Source organism: Mesoplodon densirostris, chromosome 12 (assembly GCF_025265405.1).
Source record: "Mesoplodon densirostris isolate mMesDen1 chromosome 12, mMesDen1 primary haplotype, whole genome shotgun sequence".
NCBI lineage: Eukaryota > Metazoa > Chordata > Mammalia > Artiodactyla > Ziphiidae > Mesoplodon > Mesoplodon densirostris.
The window spans coordinates 20,837,577-20,857,531 of record NC_082672.1 but is presented as its reverse complement, the minus strand read 5'-3'; the positions used below and the strand labels follow the sequence as shown (position 1 = coordinate 20,857,531).

Here is a 19,955-nt window from a genome sequence, read left to right as displayed (position 1 = left end):
CTTAAAGATTCAGAGCACCTTTTTAGAGGCCCTTAGAGGAGATTAACCTTTAACATCATCATTACATCTAACGTTATCACACTTTTACAATGTCATTGACACCACTTTTAACTTTAGGTAGTCGATTTTGCTAACCATATTGTAAAACTTCTAACATTTTTTTTTTCTCAGATCTCACAGAGGAAAATTCTGCAGCTTTCCTTCTTATTTTCCTCTGGCTCAGTGCTTTTCGGTAGAACTTTCTACAGCGATGGAAATGTTCTGTATCTGCACTGTTCGCTACAGTAACCACTAGCCATATGTAGCATGTTGAGCAGTTGAAAGGTGGCTAGTGCAACCGGTGAACTGAATTTCCCATTTTACTTATTTTAGTTAACTGAAGCTTTAAATTGAAATAGGCACATATTGCTGGTGGCTACAATATTGGAAGCACAGCTTTGGTGTTCTTTTCAGAACAGACTGAATTCTGAGGACTCAACTTTTTTCTCCTAGTCAGTCTTAATTCCTTTTCTGGGAGCAGAAATAATCCCCTTTTAATGTTACTGGTTATTCTTGCACTAATGAAGGTATTTTCTTTCACTATAACTCAATTTGTAATCTATGGGTTTTACCATAAAATAAAAGTTTCTTTGTAGTAAGAATGCCAACGTGGGTATTTAATTCTGTGCATTTCTTCCTTACACAATAGGGGATAGTATATCTCTTTTTTTGTGGGGGGGGGTATGCGGGCCTCTCACTGTTGTGGCCTCTCCCGTTGCAGAGCACAGGCTCCGGACGCGCAGGCTCAGCGGCCATGGCTCACGGGCCCAGCCGCTCCGTGGCATGTGGGATCTTCCCGGACTGGGGCACGAACCCGTGTCCCCCTGCATTGGCAGGCGGACTCCCAACCACTGCGCCACCAGGGAAGACCAGACCTACTACTTTTCAAATGTATCTTTACTTGTCTACAAATATACCTTGGCAGTTTCTGTCTGCCCTCTTAAGTGCTGTCCATGATGAAAGCAACATAGTGGAAAGAGATTAGAATTTAGTGTGGATTCCAGATTCTCACCATGGCTTCCTGAGCAAGTTTCTTCCTTCTCTGAGCTGTAGTTGCCTCAGAGAGTTGTTGTGAGGTTTCCTATCTCAGAGTATATTTGGTTTACTTTTCTTCCTCCTAACTTGACCCTGGAACCTTCTATTTCTGAACCAGTGTAGTGCCTGATATCAGAGTGGGCGCTCCATAGATGTTTGACTTTATTGAAAACATGAAAAACTGTATTTTATTTTAATAAATGCTCCTCCTACTCATTCACACTGTTTGCTCTCTTTTTTTTGTATCTGTACTTTGGGAGAAGGGATAAAAACTTCTTTGAAGAAACATGAAAGGTAGAGGCTTTTGGTGATTTAAAATAGATATTAATATTAATACATAGTTTTCTCCATAGTTCTTTTTCTACAATATTTAAATGATGAGGTGCCATTTTTATGGATGTTTATGTTCAAAAAAGTTTTCATATTATAGTTTTAAAAATAACTGGTCATTTAAAAATGTTTAGAGAGTTGTAAAATAGATGACTCAATCTAAAAAGAATTAACTTGTGTGAAGCATTTTCTGACGTAGACATCACCCTGAGTTGCTAATACATGCAATGAAAGCATCTACTGCTTTGCACATGTCGGGTACCCAAAGAATGAACTGAAGCAGATGAGAGGATAATAAAGTCTCTTATCCAAAATGTAAGTGCCCACAGTTATGTGTTAGATAAAGAAACGTTTTAAGCGAAGATTCTGAAAGCATGATTGATGACTGGTTAACTGTAATCTTGGGGAAATATAAGCCTCAGAATGTTTCAAGTAAAACTGAAGAAGTACAACTATACCAAGCACAAATGTAAGGTTTCTTTTTGCAAAGCATTCAACCCAGTGCCCAAGAAAAGGCTTTCATCTTGAAAGATGAAAGAATTAAATTGAAACTAGGACACTGAAGGCTACTACAGAAGCATGCTTTTATTTGGGCATATGGTAGTAATCCACCAAACACATATTTATAATCTATCAGAGAATAACCAGAACAGATTTTCCAGTCAGAGATTCTGTCACCTCAGTTTGCTTTTTACTATGGAAAAAGAAAGATATAGAGGAGCACATAGACCAATGTTATCTTTTTTATTTCAAAGTCAGTTTAGTATCTCGCTTAAAAGAGTATTGCCTTCATCTTTATAAATAGTTCTTCAATGCTGAATGCCATAGATTTCAGTGATCAATTTCATTATTTCTGTGCAGTCAAAAAGTAAACTGCATTGGAAAAGACATTATCATGTTCTCAATACAATGAGTGTGTAACTAGATGTCATAGGAATGTAATGTCTGGTTTGGTTATTGATTAAAGAGTTAAACTATAGACATTGAAGATGCAGGATCAAATAATCTGAAATAAGAGGTCAGGGTGTGTGCATAAGTGTTTTGCACACAAAGACACTCAAGCACTTCTTGATTGACTAAGAACTTCTGATTTCTAGCTGTTATTTATTTATCAATATTTATTATTTTAAAATATTTATTTATTTATTTATTTACTTACTTACTTATTTATTTATTGGCTGTGTTGGGTCTTTGTTGCTGCGTGTGTACTTTTCTCTGGTTGCGGCGATTGGGGTCTACTTTTCATTGCGGTGTGCAGGCTTTTCATTGTGGTGGCTTCTCTTGTTGCAGAGCACAGGCTCTAGGGGTGCAGGCTTCAGTAGTTGTGGTGCACAGGCTTAGTTGCTGCACGGCATGTGGGATCTTCCCAGACCAGGGATTGAACCCGTGTCCCCTGCATTGGCAGGCGGATTCTTAACCACTGCGCCACCTGGGAAGTCCAGGATTTATTTTTTGGATTCAAAAATACTGGAAAGAAATTGCACCAACTCAGTTAAATATACTGAGGACAAAATGCTTTGTAACTGGAAGAGAGAATTTTCAGTTAATATACTTGAAATTATTTAGTTCTGTTCTTTGCCAAGTAAAAGTATTGTTTATCAGGGACATATTTGGCCTAAAATTAATCAGTATGAACACAGAAAAGCTGGCCCTCAAACAGAATCAGGATCTCATTAAAGCATAAGTTTGTAATGTGAGGTCAATCATAGCACCTGTAGAATGAACAGAAAAGACTGTAAATACAAGAGAATAAAATAGAATTTCAAATTATAATTATGATACCTCAAACTTTTTTCTGTACTCCTAACTTCTTTTTTTTTTCTTTTTTTGCGGTACGTGGGCCTCTCACTGTTGTGGCCTCTCCCGTTGTGGAGCACAGGCTCCGGACGCGCAGGCTCAGCGGCCATGGCTCACGGGCCCAGCCACTCCGCAGCATGTGGGATCTTTCCAGACCGGGGCACGAACCCGTGTCCCCTGCATCGGCAGGCGGACTCTCAACCACTGTGCCACCAGAGAAGCCCCTGTACTCCTAACTTTTAAAAAATTATTTCATACCTAGATTTTTTGAATAAGACATAGAATTTTATAGTTTGAATAGTTTGTTTTACATTAACCAGCTGACAATGGAACTATAAATAAATTGCTGGAAAGTTGGTCTTTTGTGTGTGACAGAATTCAGGTTCATGGTATTTTAGAGATATGCAGAACTCCCATTTTTTTCTTTTAGCCAAGAATATTGGCTGATAGACTATGGTCATTGTTTTAGGAATTAGAGATGAACTAGAGATCAGAGATACATAGTTGTTCTTCTGAAAAACATTAGGAACTTTTAAACAAGACTTATGATATTGTTGAATATCCACTGCTGGAAATACCACCTAATGTGATCAATGGGGAAATATTTGTTTGAATGAACTATAGCAGAGCTATTAGCTTTTTTTTTTTTTTTTTTTTTTGCGGTACGCGGGCCTCTCACCGCCGCGGCCTCTCCCGTCGTGGAGCACAGGCCCCGGATGCGCCGGCTCAGCGGCCATGGCTCACGGGCCCAGCCGCTCCGTGGCACGCGGGATCTTCCTGGACCGGGGCATGAACCCGCGTCCCCTGCATCGGCAGGCGGACCCTCAACCACTGCGCCACCAGGGAAGCCCATAGCAGAGCTATTAGCTTTGAGACAAAGATTCAAGTAGGTCAGATGTCCAAAAAGGAAATTACTAATAGGTCTGAGGGTCAGTAGTTGCTGTGCTTGGTTGACTTGTTTCATATCACTCAGTAAAGGAGCAATTTTGTGGAAGTGGGGCTCATAAGCCAATGTTAAGGTGAACGTTGTGGTATGAGAGGATGTGAAACATGGTCAACAGAGATTTCTTGTATCTGGGGTTGCCCCAAATGAGTCATCTTTTGCTATCATAAATCTTTAGTCTTTGGAAGCTGTTGTGTAACAAGGCTTATGTCTGTCTCCATTAGCCTTGCCCCTTTCATTCTGAAAGGTCATGGACAGTCAAGTTAATTCCATTTCATGCAGTTTAGCATTTAAGTCCACATTCATGGTCTGTCCACTGGGGTGATGCAAGATTGAGGAAATACTGATTCCTTGAGTCTCCCGAGTTGTTTTTGACTTACTTATCTTTTTAAATCCAACTCATGTGGTGTGGGCTTGAGGCAGGGCTTTCTCCAAGGCTTTGGGCTTTCTCCAAGGCTCTAGCAGGAGCAACTAGCAAATTTGTCTTTTATTTACTTTTCTATTTTCAAAGGCTTTATTCTTATTGAAGCCTTCATCACATAAAAAATGTTTTTCCTAATGTCATGAAGAACATAGGGGTAAGACAGGAATAAAGACACAGACCTACTAGAGAATGGACTTGAGGATATGGGGAGAGGGAAGGGTAAGCTGTGACAAAGCAAAAGAGAGGCATGGACATATATACACTACCAAACGTAAGGTAGATAGCTAGTGGGAAGCAGCTGCATAGCACAGGGAGATCAGCTCGGTGCTTTGTGACTGCCTGGAGGGGTGGGATAAGGAGGGTGGGAGGGAGACGCAAAAGGGAGGGGATATGGGAACATATGTATATGTATAACTGATTAAATTTGTTATAAAGCAGAAAAAATGTTTTTCCTAAACATAGTTCCCTAATTATGAAGTTCATAATTTAAGAACCTGAAGATACTTTTCTGTACTAAAAACAGAAATTATTATTGAAACAAAGACCTCATCTTTGAATCAGAGTATAAAGTACTGCAGTGATTTCTGCTCAGTTGTTTTCTATTCATAACGTTTGTCACTGGACATCAGTCAGCCATAAACGAAATAGTGTTCTGTCCAAGTAATCTTTTATTGTTTTTCAACTTTTTGAGATAAATGTTGATGCTGTTCTGCTTTCAGTAATTTATTTGAATACAAGAGAAATCAAGACATTAGTAATTTTCCCCCCTCAAATTAGCTTTTTTGGAAAGAAAAATCACACGAGCCTGTTGCATATACTCAATTAGTACAAAAATATATAAAAATTAAGCATTTATGGTGTTCTCAGTAGTAACTGCATCTGGTATGTATCTTTCTAAAAATTTTATACGCATATGATTTCTTCTCTCTATCCCTCTCTTTGTATATATAGATGAAATGAGAAAAAAGTTACATTTGAATGTGCATATATACTATACATAAACTACTGAAACTTGCTTAAATAATTTTACATTATATCATGGACATTCTTCTTGAGAACCTCATATTGATGCCTTTGTGGTGTGGAGGTGTATATTTTAACTTTTGACAGATATTACCAACATATCCTTAATATTCTAGCTTATTCAAAATAACTGTTTCTTACAGGAAGTATATATTCTTTTTACAAAGTTTCAGCCTCCTTCTTAGACGTGAGCATTAGTTGGTTGTACATGATTATTAGGCTAAAGGAAGGTACATAATTTTTTGGATGAATTTCAAATGTCTAAATGTGGTCAGCATTATCTCTTCACAGGGCTCATTTGGAGGCCAGTGCTGAGAAGTGGAACAGGTTGCTGACGTCTTTAGAAGAGCTGATCAAATGGCTGAATATGAAAGATGAAGAGCTTAGAAAACAAATGCCTATTGGAGGGGATGTCCCAGCCTTACAACTCCAGTATGATCATTGTAAAGTAAGTTGATCATATACGGTGGGTTCCTTTCTTTCATTCATTTTGATTTTGGTGAAGTAAGTACTCAAAATAAAATAAATATGTGAGTGGAACCAATTATGACAGGTTTTTTTCCTCCTCTGTTCCTAATTATCAGTATTTAGGCATTTTATTCAAATTGCATGGGTCGCTCCCTTTTTTTTCAAATAAAGTTTTCTCTTCATATTTAACTGAAGGTTTTTTCAAACATTGCAGGTATCTAAAGCACTATATTGCTTTTAGCTGATCATGAAATTTATCTATTTCTAATAGATTTTAAAATATTAATTTATTATATTGGGGGAAATTTTACTGTAAGTTAATCTTAAATTCAGAAGTTATAGAGTCATAAAGAATTATACACTATCTTGTTTTATTAAATGAAAGTAGAAAAAATAAGGACTTGTAGTAGTAAGAAAATAGAATAGATATAAATCTGAAAGCAAATGAAGACGGTTGTATTTAAGATCATTCTATGGGTTTTTGGGGTTTTTGTCTGAACTTAGACCCTTTTTTGTCACATTTTTATTCTGCTCAAATATCTATCTCTATGCAAATTTGTACTTTTACTCTCAAAAGCAGATATACTGAAGTTATCAACTGACATGTTAATTCTTATAACCTTGTATTATTTAAATTCTTTGCCTCATTAACTTTACATTCATTTATATAATATATCTTCATGCCCATTTTCTCATATATCATATATCACCTTGTTTTGTTATATTTTTCCTCTTCAAATGCAATGCAAGTTCTTATTCTAAATCTGTACATTTTAATGTGATGTTAGAACTCTGTTCTCATTTTAAAAATGACAAATGCTAACACATGCTTCTTCTAAAGGAAGACATCCTCTATATTATAAGTTGCTTCAATACAGAATGATAAGACCTTGAAATTTATCTTATTTTGAAGGCTTGTGACCAGGTTATTCAAGTTACCATTTGGGTAAATTTTCTCTTTGTACTTGAAAAGAGAATATGATAGAGAAATAGCTCTAAGATTAAAATAAAAAAGAAAGACACTGTTGGTATGTAATATGCAAAAAATAATAATGATGATAGAAGATTTAAAATTACTGATTTAAGAAAATCAATTTCTCCTTACTTTTTTCAGTTTTCCCTTCTATTAATTATTATATACCCTTTTTGAGGATTCAGGTATTAGTGATGAAGTAGAATAATACAAAGCTCTTCTAATAGAAGTGCTTTGTTAAGGAATAAAATGCGCTTGTGACCGTATGCTACCATTTTGATTAAAACTGAAATCTTGAGGTAGGAAATGATTGTCCACTTCTAGCTTTAACAAGTAAAGTGCACATCGACATTTCCAGTATGTGCTGGCCATGTTCTAACTCCTGCTTCCACCAAGGTTACCCTGTTTTAGATTGTGTTTTGTTCTGTCTTAGGGTGCAGTTGCTCTGCTTCAACCCTCTGGACCCAGGCATTTAGATAATAAAGATAATATTGATAATGATGCTGATGATAATGTCAGTTCATTCATTCAGCAAGTATCTGAGTGCCTAATATGCATCAGGCACTATTCTAGGCACTGGTGAATCAACAAATGAACATAAGTTCTTGCCTGGTTCTGAGCGATACAGACATCAGACCAATAAGCAATAAATATATAATATGTCCCATGGTAGTAAGTGCCATGAAAAAAGTAAAGCAAGGTCAAGGAGAGAGAGAGGGAGGGGATAGTATAGGCAGCAGAAGTTTTATTTTATGTGGAGAAGCTTAGGAAAGTGCCGTAAGTGGGATGATTTTCAAATAGAGACCTGAAGTTCAGGAGTTCAGGAATGTAGTTCAGTAATCCAAGTGGGGGTGGTAATGACTTGGACAAGGATATCTCAGTGGAGATAGTAAGAAGTAACTGGTTCCTGAATATATTTGGAAATAACAACAGTATTTGTTTATAGATTAGATGCATGGGCTGGGAGAAAAAAGAGAAGAGACGTAGTGTCAGGAGTCAAAGATTTTTGGACAAAGCAGATAGAAGAATGGAAGTATCATTCAGAGAGATGTGGGAAACTGCTGGATGAGCAGTCTGGGGAGGAAATTTAAGAGTTTTTTGTTTGTTTGTTTGTTTGTTTGTTTGCGGTACGTGCACCTCTCACTGTTGTGGCCTCTCCCGCTGCGGAGCACAGGCTCCGGACGAGCAGGCTCAGTGGCCATGGCTCACGGGCCCAGCCGCTCCATGGCATGTGGGATCTTCCCAGACCAGGGCACGAACCCGTATCCCCTGCATCAGCAGGCGGACTCTCAACCACTGAACCACCAGGGAAGCCCAAGAGTTTGTTTTTTGACGTTTTAAGCTTACGATGCTTATTAGGCAGTTAGATATACAAGTCTGATGTTGAGGGAAAGGTCAACAAATCAGAATTATCAGCATATATATTAGCCGTGGAATTGGATGAGATGATCCAGGGAGTCAAGAATTCCAAGACATCAGCCCTGAGACACCCTACCTTTAAAGGTTAGGAAGATGAGGAGACTGAGAAGGCAGAGCCAGAGGGTATAAGAGCCAAGAGAGAACAGAGTCTAGGATACCAAAAGCAGAAAGTGTTTCATAAAGGCAGGTGTAATCACAGGGATCAAATATTGCTGAGAGGCAGAATAAGATGAGAACAGAAAAGTGACCATCTGTAGACCGTCTTGCTGACCTTGACAAGAGTCATTTCAGTGGTGTGGTGAAGTTGGAAACCTGATTCGTATAGATTCAAGAAAGAATACGAATAGAAGAAGTATAGAGAGCCCTTTCAAGGATTTTTACAACAAAGGAAACAAAGAAATGAAACAGTAGCTGGAGGGAGAACGTGAGGTCAAGTAATGGTTTTGTAAAGATGGAGAATAATTCAACATGTTTCTATGATGATGGGAATGATCCTGTAAAGCAGGAAAAATCAGTGACGCAAGAGGGAGGGTACCATGTAGGAACAGTGATAGGGTGGGATCTAGTGCACAAGTGGAACCATTTGTATTAGGTAGAAGAGCTCATCCAGTTTAACAGGAAGAAATGTGGAATATATGGGTACAGATGAAGGTAGATTGGTACATGTGGGTGTGGGAACATATAGATGTTCTCTTTCTATTGTCTCTGTTTTCTCAGTGAAATAAGATTAAAGGTCAACAACTGAATATAACAACTGAATATAAGAAGAGGGAAGAAGATGTGGACATCTGAGGAGAGAGGAGGTAGAAAATGTAGTGTAAAAGTGGGTGCATCAGTAAACTAGGAAATATACCAAGACTGCAGGGCAGCATAACAGGCTGATCTGGAGTCACTGCTCATGAGCTTAAGGTGAGAACAGCCAGTGTGAATGTTTTTCTTCATCCATGTTTAGTTGCTCCAGTGAAGGTGAGGAATTAATTGGAGAGCTGAACTGGAACAAGCAAATGTGATGGAGTAAGAGAGGGGCCAGGGAGTTACAGAAATACAAGGGAGTTGTATAATGAGTGCTCATGGGATTGAAGCTGGCTAAGGGGAGTTGTGAGGATATGGGAGATATGAGGGGCAGTAAAGCAGTGTTCAAAGTCAGCGCTTCGGGGGACTGAAGAGTTGTTCAATGGGAAACTGGGAGCACGTTCTATAAAGAAAACAGGTGGTGGTCAGAGTAGGGACGCTAAAGTCGAATTTATGGAGGGGTGCATTTATGGTTTATGACAACATCCAGTGTCTTTTTGCTAAAATGAGCTGTGCGAGTTGGGTGGAGAATAAGGTCTTAGAGGAGAGCAGGTTGAGGAGCTGAGAGGCTGGGTAGTGGAAGGATTGTCTATGTGGATAATAAAATCACCATAACCATGAGAGAGAGCCAGATGTCAAAATGATGGTGAAAGAAGGAGGGGTAATGGTGATATAGTTTAGAATTCTAATATAAAGATGATGTTTCCATATTCCATTAATCCTTTGAGTCTTAAAACTACTCAAAATCCCCTTGGTTGGGGATGGAGGAAGGGAATAGTGTAAGTTGGATATAGATTGTCCCTGATTTCTAGATTTCTTGGTGCCTGGTTCTAGACTTTCTCAGGTTACTTCTTTATCACAATTGCTATCATTTAGCACATTGTGCATGATCCAGACTACCGTTGAGGGATTTTTCTTATCAGTAAGTCAAGAGTTTCCATTTAACAGTCTGTACTTCTTTAACTTTCTGAGTTATGTATTAGATGGTTTATATGAATAGCCCAGATTTTCTGAGTATGTGTTCTCACTCACTGTTATATCCTCACTGGAAATAGTCCTTTGTAGAGGTTTGTGTTGATTCTAGATTCTAGAACATATTTTATCATAGTCTGCCTTCCAATTTATCAATGATCAAAAACTATAAGTGTTCTTAATATTATATATTATTAATGTTTGCCAAAAGCTTCATCTTTAACTCTGAGAACTAAGCAGGCTAAGATGCTAGGAGATATAAATTATGGAATAGTGTTCAGAGTTAAGTTTGTGGAGATGTGTATTAGTTTCCTAAGGCCACCATAATAAAGCTCATAAACAGGTGGTTCAAACAACAGAAATTTATTTTCTCATAATTCTGGAGGCTAAAAGTTTGAAATCCAGATGTAAGCAGAGTTGGTTTCTTGTAAGGGCCCTCTCCTTGGCTTGTAGATGTCCGTCTTCTTCCTGTGTCTTCACATGGTGTACCCTGTGTGGGTATCTGTGTCTTAAAACTGCTCAAAGTACCCTCTTTTTATTAGGACCCCAGTCATATCGGATTAGGGCCCACCCTAATGAATGTCCTCATTTTAACTTGATTACCTCTTTAAAAACCCTATCTCCAAATACAGTCACATTCTGTCAAAAGTAACCTTCTTTCCCAACTGCCAAGAGTAATGTTTCTAATTGCTATAAATTATTACAAGGAGGGCGAATCACTATAGTTAGTACAATTAGGGTAATATTTAAAGATGTGACACCTACCTGTAGTAGTTTACCTTTCTTACTGAACTTCACCAGCTATAGGCATTGTATAGTCTAACTGTAGTGGAACCTCAGCCTTGCTTATGTTCTAACCTAATTCTCTAATTTATCCTCAATCTTTTCTTAAAATCAAAATCCATTTGGGTGTACATGTGGTAGCTCTATGTTTCAGGCAAGATTTTTCTTTCCCATGTTCTTGGAGATATCTTTTCCCCTGGTCTTCCGATTTTTTTTATCAGGGAAAATCTTGTGTGTGTCTGTGTGTGTGCGAATGAGTGTGTACAGCTTAGAATTGTCAATTATTAGGATTGAAAGAAACCCAAGAAATAATTCAGTCCAATCCCCTTATTTATAGTGGAAGCAAATGAGAGGCGTATGATTTAATGATATCTGAGTTTTCCTTCCTCCTTCCTTCACTTCCAGCAAATACTTACCATTTACTTAGTGTGTCTGGCAGTTTCTAAGACACCAGAAGGACACAGATACAGAAAACAGACACAGTCCCTGTCCGCATGGAGCTTCCAGTCAGGGAGAGCCTATGTTTGTAGCTCTCAAACTTACAGTTCCTATGTCTTCTCTGTGCTATGAGAAATCATTGCCAACAAAGTTTGTGGCTGAGCTGTGAACTGCACATTGCTGTCCCAAATCTCTGGTTGTCTGCCTAACCACCCATTTCTCTAATCCCCTACTTTGGTCCGTTGGTTATAATTCAGGCATGTTTTCAGTTCGTGTGCACATTTATTACCAATCTTTTTTCCTTAAGGGATTGTAGAATTCTCTTCAATTATAACATTATGATGTAGCTTTAAACAGAACATAAAATAATTTTTAAACTAATTTTTTCACAGATATGTTTAGCATTAAATGTAGCATTTAGTCTTTTTCTTTTCATTTTTTCTTTTATTACAAACTTTGTAATTTTTTTCTGACTTCTTGGTATTTAAGTCTCTGTCATAATAAATTTTAAAAAATCTTTTTAACTTCAAAGAATGCTTGCCTTATGACTTAAAAGTATATACATAGTTAGAACAATCAAAATCAACCCTTAAGTGGTTTGATACTGATATTAGGCAAGATATTTTGTTCTCTAAAATTTTCCCATAGAAAGAGGGGACCTTGTATTTGATTTCAAACTCATTCTCTCATTTTACAGGTGGCTGTCTGACTTACTTTATTTTGAACCACACACCACTATTTAGGGAAGTTGAATTAATTTGACATAATCTCTCCAAGCCCAATTAGAATAGCTTGAGATTACTAGATGGATTTCTTTTTAAATACGAGGCAAAGAAGTTTAACTCTGATTTGTTAATTATTCCAGGAGATATGATCACATAAATGCAAGTCTTGAATATCGTTGTACACAAATCTTGTAAAGATCAATTTAGAAAGAGATACCATATGTTCTTCTGCTATGGACAAGACAAATACACATCTACCAGATACAGCTGAAAACCACCTGTGCTGATGTTACACTTAATTAATGCTTAAGTTTTACATTAAAATTTTCAGTGACGTTGTTATATACAAACTAAAAAACAAGTCTATGTCTCAGAACCTTAGGTGGATGTGGGGTTAGTTACTACATGCTGGAAAACTGTTAGGTGACTCAGAAGTTACTTCCAGTGATGTCAAAATCTGATGTCAAGGAGTCATATGAAGAATTTGAAGAAAATAATTATAAGTAGACATCTGACTATTTAACGCATATCCTCAGCAGTGTTTGCTTTCAACTTCACTGAAAACTTTTCTTTGGCTCTTCTTACTTGGATAGTGGTGTATTATTCTGTATTCTAGGCACCTTATGTTGGCCCTGTCTGTACAGAGTGATTGAACCTAGCACATGGGCTTAGGTAGATCTGATTTCAATTCCCACCCCCCCTCCACACACTAGCCCTATAAACTAGGCTTTGAGGCATATTCTCCAATCTCTGGTATCCTGTTTCTGACCATCACTATGTATAAACCACTTAGCAGAGTACAAATAGTAAGTGTTCAATAAGCAATAGCTGTTTGGAGTTATTCTTTAAACTAGGACTTATTTTATAGTATATTTTAAATTTTAGTTGCTCTGTGTCTGCATTTTGTATTTTTCCTTAGATTCACTATGTTTGGGCACTATAAGTTTTGACATCATAACATACACTTGTTGTGTTAGCCTATTGGTGCCTTAAAAAAACATAGACTCCTCAAATAATTGGATGAAACCATTGAAGCAACAATATTTTTGAGAATTTATATGGGATAATATATGAGCCTAGAGACTGGAAGGTGATTTATTTCTTGTTCTTAATAAAAGAAAACAGCTTATCATGGAAAGGCCAAACCCATGAGACACTTCTGCATGCACTGCCTTTAGTTAACTTATTAATGGCTAATAGGCAAATTATATATGTTTAATCATGAATCTAATTACCTTGAAAGGCAATATTTGAGTGTTTATAAGTAAAAGAACACAAATAGTATACATTGTCTTACATTTGCATCTCTTTACCCTGGATCCAGTCTGCTTACACCATCTACAGGTGGTTAAGAGACTCTGGTATCTCAGATATAGGTGTTCAGTCACCTCAGATACAAAAGGGTTGGTTTATGGGAACTCATATATTCTCAAAGCTTTCTGAGTCCCACATATATTTCTATACTCTAGTCCTTTATATGTACATCAGTGATTTAATGACACTTTTTCATAACCTTTCTTTGATAATGGCAGTGCAAGTCACTTCATCATCCATCCATCCATCCATCCACCCCCACTATTCATGGAATGACGTATATGTTGAATTGATGCTGAATATACCGAGGGCAATAAGGCACAGCCTCTACTCCAGTGACATATTTTAGTCATTCCTATACCTAAACGCTCTATGCTTGTGACTGTATCTAGAAGGAATATTATACATTTAAATGTTTAGGTGATGGCCCTGAGACTTCAAGGTCAGAGGTACTGTAAGGTCATACTTCAAAGCACCTCATCTGCTCAAACACCTAATAATTATAGATAAAATGTAAAAAACAGAAAATCAAGCATGGCAAAATTGGGCTCCAAAGTACAACAAACATTCCATAGACCAGAAACAAATCAGGAAAGCTAAGTAGTTAGTAGGGTTGACGCTTCTTGAAAAATGTAGCAGTCCTAGGCAATGAGCAAGCAGAAAGCCCCACAGCAAAGGCTCAGCTCAAAAATCTATGTTATACAGTGAAGTGGGTGACTCACGGATTGGCATCTTTCCCTTCTGTTATGTAAATGTTCCAGGAACTGATATTATGAAACATCAATATATTTTGGACCCTTAATTAAATACCTCTACTTTCTTGGATGTTTAAACCAGTGACTCAGAACATTAACAGATTTTCAGCAAGAACCATAATAAATACTTTGTTCAATGTTTTAACAACCCATCACATAGGCAGACTTGTTAAATCATAATCATAATCATAAGTCAAAGTGCCCTGATTGTTGTTTGGCGTGAGACCTGGTCCACAGTAAATACTCAGTAAATGGTGGCTAATCTCATCTCACATAATTGCTGAGAATTTTTCTTGACAGTTTTGATCATTTTTGTTTTGTTTAAAACTGTCTAGGCTATATGGGTTGTTTTAATTAAACAAAATCATATTAACATCTGCTATTTACTGTCCAGCAAAACTAGCCCCCCATTACAATCTAGGGTCAACCTGTTAAATTAAACAGGAATCACCTTCCAAACTTTTAGGTATCTGTTTGGTAAACAACACAATCATATTATTTTTTTTCTCACATAGGTACAAATTTCATCCCGTCAAATGTCAAAATAAATTACTACTTTAAAATATATAATATTTCTAATGACTTCTAGAATAAATTGATAAAGTTGAATTTTCCCACTTAATGACTTAAATTTGTAGTATCATTTAAAAAGTGTTTTGGAAAGTGAGGTCACATATATGTAGCTTCACTTTCAAAAGTGTGAGATTATCATCCAATCAACAATTACTTAGAAAGCACCTATAATGTATGTAGCGTTCATTTGTAATGTTATGAATTTACTTGTCAGATACTTGTAGATTGGAGAAAATTGCAGATTCAGTTTTTGCTATTCAATTTGCACTTCATTTTCATAACAATGTACCTATTAACTTAGGTAGGAGCAGTTATCAGAGCTCTAACACCCTTTCTGCTGTATAATACACGTTTGCCTTTAGAAAAGGAAATCACCAAGAATAATTGAAAGTGTATGATTCAGGTACAGTATCTTAGGGGCTTTTCCATTCCTTCAGGGCTATTCTGTCCTTTGCTTAACCCAATTTAATTCCTATATTCAAACCTCATTATATAAGAATCAGGACATTTGGGCCTTAAACTGAATTGCCAAGATACATTTGCAAGCTTACTCATTAAAATAACATTGTCTTTAAAACAGCAACACTCCGCCATTAAATTTAGTTTCTGTGTGTGTGTGTGTGTGTGTGTGTGGTTTTTCTCCCTACTAAAGTAATCTGACCCTCTGTCTGCAAACCTGATATTTCAGTGTCTTGCTGTGTTATGAAGTTACCTAATAAAAAATTGGCCTTCTTCTAAAATTGATTGTTTCCCAAGTTCCCCTTCAGCCTCTGCCACCTATGTTGACTGCCTTCTTACTAAAAGCACAGCCCCCTAAGGTGTGTTAGCAAAGTCTGTGTGAAGACCTGAAGCAGCAGTTCTCTATGTGAGCCTGCACCTACCTGCCACACCCCATTCGGTTAACTGCATTTGTCTCCCAAGCCTGATGTGGGTAATTGGAACCTCACCCCAAAGGGTCATAGAATATCCGAGTTTAGAGGAAGAGGCAAGGCATCCTAATAACTGTCGGTCCCTAGTGGTGAAATTAAAGAGTAGACAACAGATGTAGGCAAGTAGAGGTCTGTAAAACCAAGCAATACAGCCCCTTGCTAATGAACTGCCTCTGGACATATTTACCCCAGAGACAGTTTCATTTATCTAACAGTTTTTTTATTCGTTCAGGAAACTTTTGAGTTGCACCTGATGTTTGCTACCTACTTTGCTAGGGGCTGAGTATACATCAGTTCCTAAGATTGTTTTTGTTGTCACAGATTTCACCATCTAATGGCAGAGACAGGCTCAAAAACAAGTGACTAAAGTAGATATCAAAAGCACTGTAATGTGAGTATGAACACACAGCCAGGGAGACACAGATAAATCATGATTGTTTGTACTTGGGAAGGTTGGAAAAGCTCCATAGTGCAGGTATGTAGCCTTCTAGCTGGGAAGAGACCTTGGAATAAGAATTCACTAAAGAGTGTTATCAAAACTCCTGGAGGGAAAATCCTCCAAATTAGCCATGGCGTGACTTGGAGTATGCAGTAGAGCAAGAGATGTTTCTTCCCTCCCTCTTTGTTTATATGTAGAACAAGGCTGAAAGAAAAAGAAAATATAAGTTCAGGAGCTAATACAGTGCCTGATGATAGTAAACACTGAATATATTTGCTAGATGAAGGAATATATTTATGTGGGCACATATTTTTTAAAGTGTAGGGAAGAATACCATTTTATTACTGTGAGAAGCTAGAGGATTCCTATCTTAGTTTTAGCATTCATACTTAGTATTCTGGTTCAGGCATCATTTTTTATGTCAATGGGGTGGAACCAAAATGAATTTATATATTAAATGTTCATTCAGGGGCATTAACCAAAACTTTAAAAACACTATGGAGATTTTAAAAATTTTGTCTGCATACCAATGAAAAGTAAGCCTGTTTTCTTTCCCTTTTTTCATGTAGCTTTATTAGTGCTATCAAATTTAACGACTCTGCTGCCCTTTTTTTGCTGTCATACTATAATGACTTCAGATCTGTATATGCTGATTTAGCCTTGCAAGCAAGTTGGGAAAAAAAGTAAATTACATTCTGACATATTCTCCTTATGTTTGTATCATTTCTTTTTTCTGCTTGCATTCTCCAATAATCAGATAAGTGCCTTTTTGAAACCAGAAGCTAAGAAATCCTGCTGTACCAGCAATACCTATTTGTTACAGTTCAGATGCCTTGCATAATGGGTGTGCGTCCCATGCAGTCACGATCACACAAGGTTCTGTTCTTTGAAGGGCACTGCACTTGATTTAATGCTCTACTGCCGCCATCTTGAAATTCTTAGTAATATTTGGACAAGGGGCCCTGCAATTTCACTTTGCACAGCGTTCTGCAAGTTATATAGCCAGAGCTGCTTGCATCAAAAAGAAAAACATTAATGTATGTTTTGACATACATAAAGCAACACTTTTACAATAGCAAAAGCCTCTTAAAACTTAGTGCAAGCATCTCTTTTCTCCTCAAATAAGTAAGCTGTCCTGAGTCCCCACTCTGAGTTATATGTCCCTCATTGTAACTTGTCATGTCTCTGTTGATGTTGGCTGAGTTGTGACCATTATTTGTCCTCCCTTTCCTGTTGACTCACTAAGTGTACTTCTGCTCTGTCCTTTACCTGACTTCTGGGATACTGCTCCATCCCGATTTTCTTCTCACCTCACTGGTAGCTCCTTCTCGGTTTCCTTTGTTAGTTCCTCCTTCTTTCCTCAGCCTCCTGAAATTGGGATGCCTCAGGGGTCAGGCCATGCCAAATTCTCTATATTGTACTTATTCCTTCCTGAACTCATCTGACCTCCTGATGAGTTTTACATGTCATCTAAATGTCAATCACTCCCAAATTTATATGTTTACATACCATCTCCACCTGGGAATCTCCAGCTTAGTATATGTCTGAACTAAATTCCTGAACCTGCTCCTCAAAACTTGTTCTCCCCAGTCTCCCTCATTTCAACTGATAGAATCCTATTCTGATTGCTAGGTAAAAAATAATCACCTTCAATCTTGTCTTTCTTGCGTATTCAGTCTGTTAGGAAATCTTGTTGGTTCTACATTCAGAACATAGAATTTGAATCTGTCTACCTCTTACCAGGTGTTCAGAGCTACAGTTACGTGTCTGTTATTCTCGGCACAACAGCCAGAGTGTTCCTATTCAGATAAATCAGAAGTCTGTAGTGACTTCCTATGTAATTCAGAATAAAAGCTACAGTTCTCACAATGGTCTGCAAAACCTACATCATCTGACCTACCTCCCAGTGACACCTTGCTCATCTTATTCTTACTATTTTCTCTCTTATATGCTGGTTTCAGCCACATTGTGCCTTCAGTCACAGTACCATGCTGTCTTCTATGCCTGGAATGCTCTTTCCCTGGTATCCACATGGATAACTATCCATTGCTTTCAAACGTTTGCTCTGTGATACCTTCCTAGTGAAGCCTACCTAGACTTCTCTACTTGAATTATAATTCCCATCCCAGTACTCCTAAGCTCTCTTATTTTCTTCTCCTGTTCTCTTTCTTCCATAGCATTTATCATCATCTAAGATAATTATTTTCTATCGTATCTTTGTCTACTTCTGGCATTCTAGAGGCTCAGTTAATATTTGTTGAACATTGAGTGAATGAAATATACCCAGAGATAACAGGTCCTTTGGTATGAATGTTCCTTTTTGCTCTTTGTCTCTCTATAATCCTTTTTTATTTGTACGAAAAAATATTACATTTTGAAAATATTTCTACTTTTAAATAGCTGAATCTTTTTTTTTTTTTTTTTTCTTCTGTACGCGGTCCTCTCACTGCTGTGGCCTCTCCTGTTGCGGAGCACAGGCTCCGGACGCGCGGGCTCAGCGGCCATGGCTCACGGGCCCAGCCGCTCTGCGGCATGTGGGATCTTCCCGGGCCGGGGCACGAACCCGTGTCCCCTGCATCGGCAGGCGGACTCTCAACCACTGCGCCACCAGGGAAGCCCTAGCTGAATCTTTAATAAAGATAATAGCTGGCAGAAATGTAAGCAGCAATCTTTCCCCAAGAGCTAGAAATAACGTACTTGAAGTTGTAAGAAAATTTATCAACACCATTATGCTTTATGCCTTAATATTGTAGTCAGGTAAGAGGTTACCCAGGAGGTTACCTTTTTCCTGTCTTAATACTGCCTAAATTATTCAAAACTAGAGTTGGAAGGATTTTTTTATGGGGGAAAAGAATTGGCATATTTTTGATTGTTGAGGTAGGTTTTAAAATATAGCTTATTATTCTACCCTCTTGTGCTGAGTACCACCAGATTCTCCCAGTGTTTGAGATTCCCTCTTGTGTCTAAATTTGACACCTTAAAAGCTAGATGAGTTAAGATCCCTAACAAACATAGGGAGTGACTTAAACATATGGAGTCTCTCATTTAGTAACTACGTTGTCATGTATTACATTTATAAATAAATCTAACTTCAGAGAGGTCATTGAAGTAAAACATAATGCAAAAGTTTTATGATTGTTATAAAAAGTATGCTTCTAAAACACATTTGTAATTCTTAATAATGCTGTTCTTTAAAAGTAGTAATTTGTTCAATTATAAATGAACTTGATTCCATTTGGCATTCTTTTTTTAAAAGCATAACTTTTAATTGTGAAAATAATTTATTACAGATTTTATAAAATAAAGAGCAAAATATTAGCCATAATTTTACCACTCTAAAACATCCATTTTCATTTTGGGTTATTTTCTTTTCGCATATTCACCTTTCACACAGTTTTAATAGGGTACATAGTTTTTTTCCTTTCTTTTCCACTTAGGTACATGTCATATCTATTTCTTCATGTTGCTATGCAGTCATTTTCACAATAATTTTTGAAGGTTATTTAATGATCCCTAGTGTAACTGTATTGTAGTGAACCTAAATATTTTCCAGGTGTTAGATGTTTAAGTTGCTTTCATTTTTTAAATTATAAGTAATGTTATAATGAAAACTTCTGTGTTTGTAGCTCTTTTTGGATCATTTTCTTAGGACATAATCCCAAAGGCGAAATTCTTGTTTCACACAATATGAACATAGTAATGACTCTTGGTATACTGCCAACTTACTTTCCCAAATGATTGAACCAGTTTTCTGCTTCCACCAATGCATGAAAATAAAGTTTCA

General features: G+C 37.3%; 1 protein-coding gene across 5 annotated transcripts in view; it reads left to right on the top strand.

The window, feature by feature from the left end:
* The window catches only part of UTRN (utrophin), a 533,820-nt gene that overhangs the window by 378,098 nt on the left and 135,767 nt on the right, over positions 1 to 19,955 (top strand). For all 5 annotated transcript variants that reach the window (XM_060114636.1, XM_060114635.1, XM_060114639.1 and 2 more), the window contains one exon: positions 5,883 to 6,039. In XM_060114636.1, the coding sequence (XP_059970619.1) occupies positions 5,883 to 6,039 (157 nt within the window). The remainder of the gene's footprint in view (positions 1 to 5,882; positions 6,040 to 19,955) is intronic.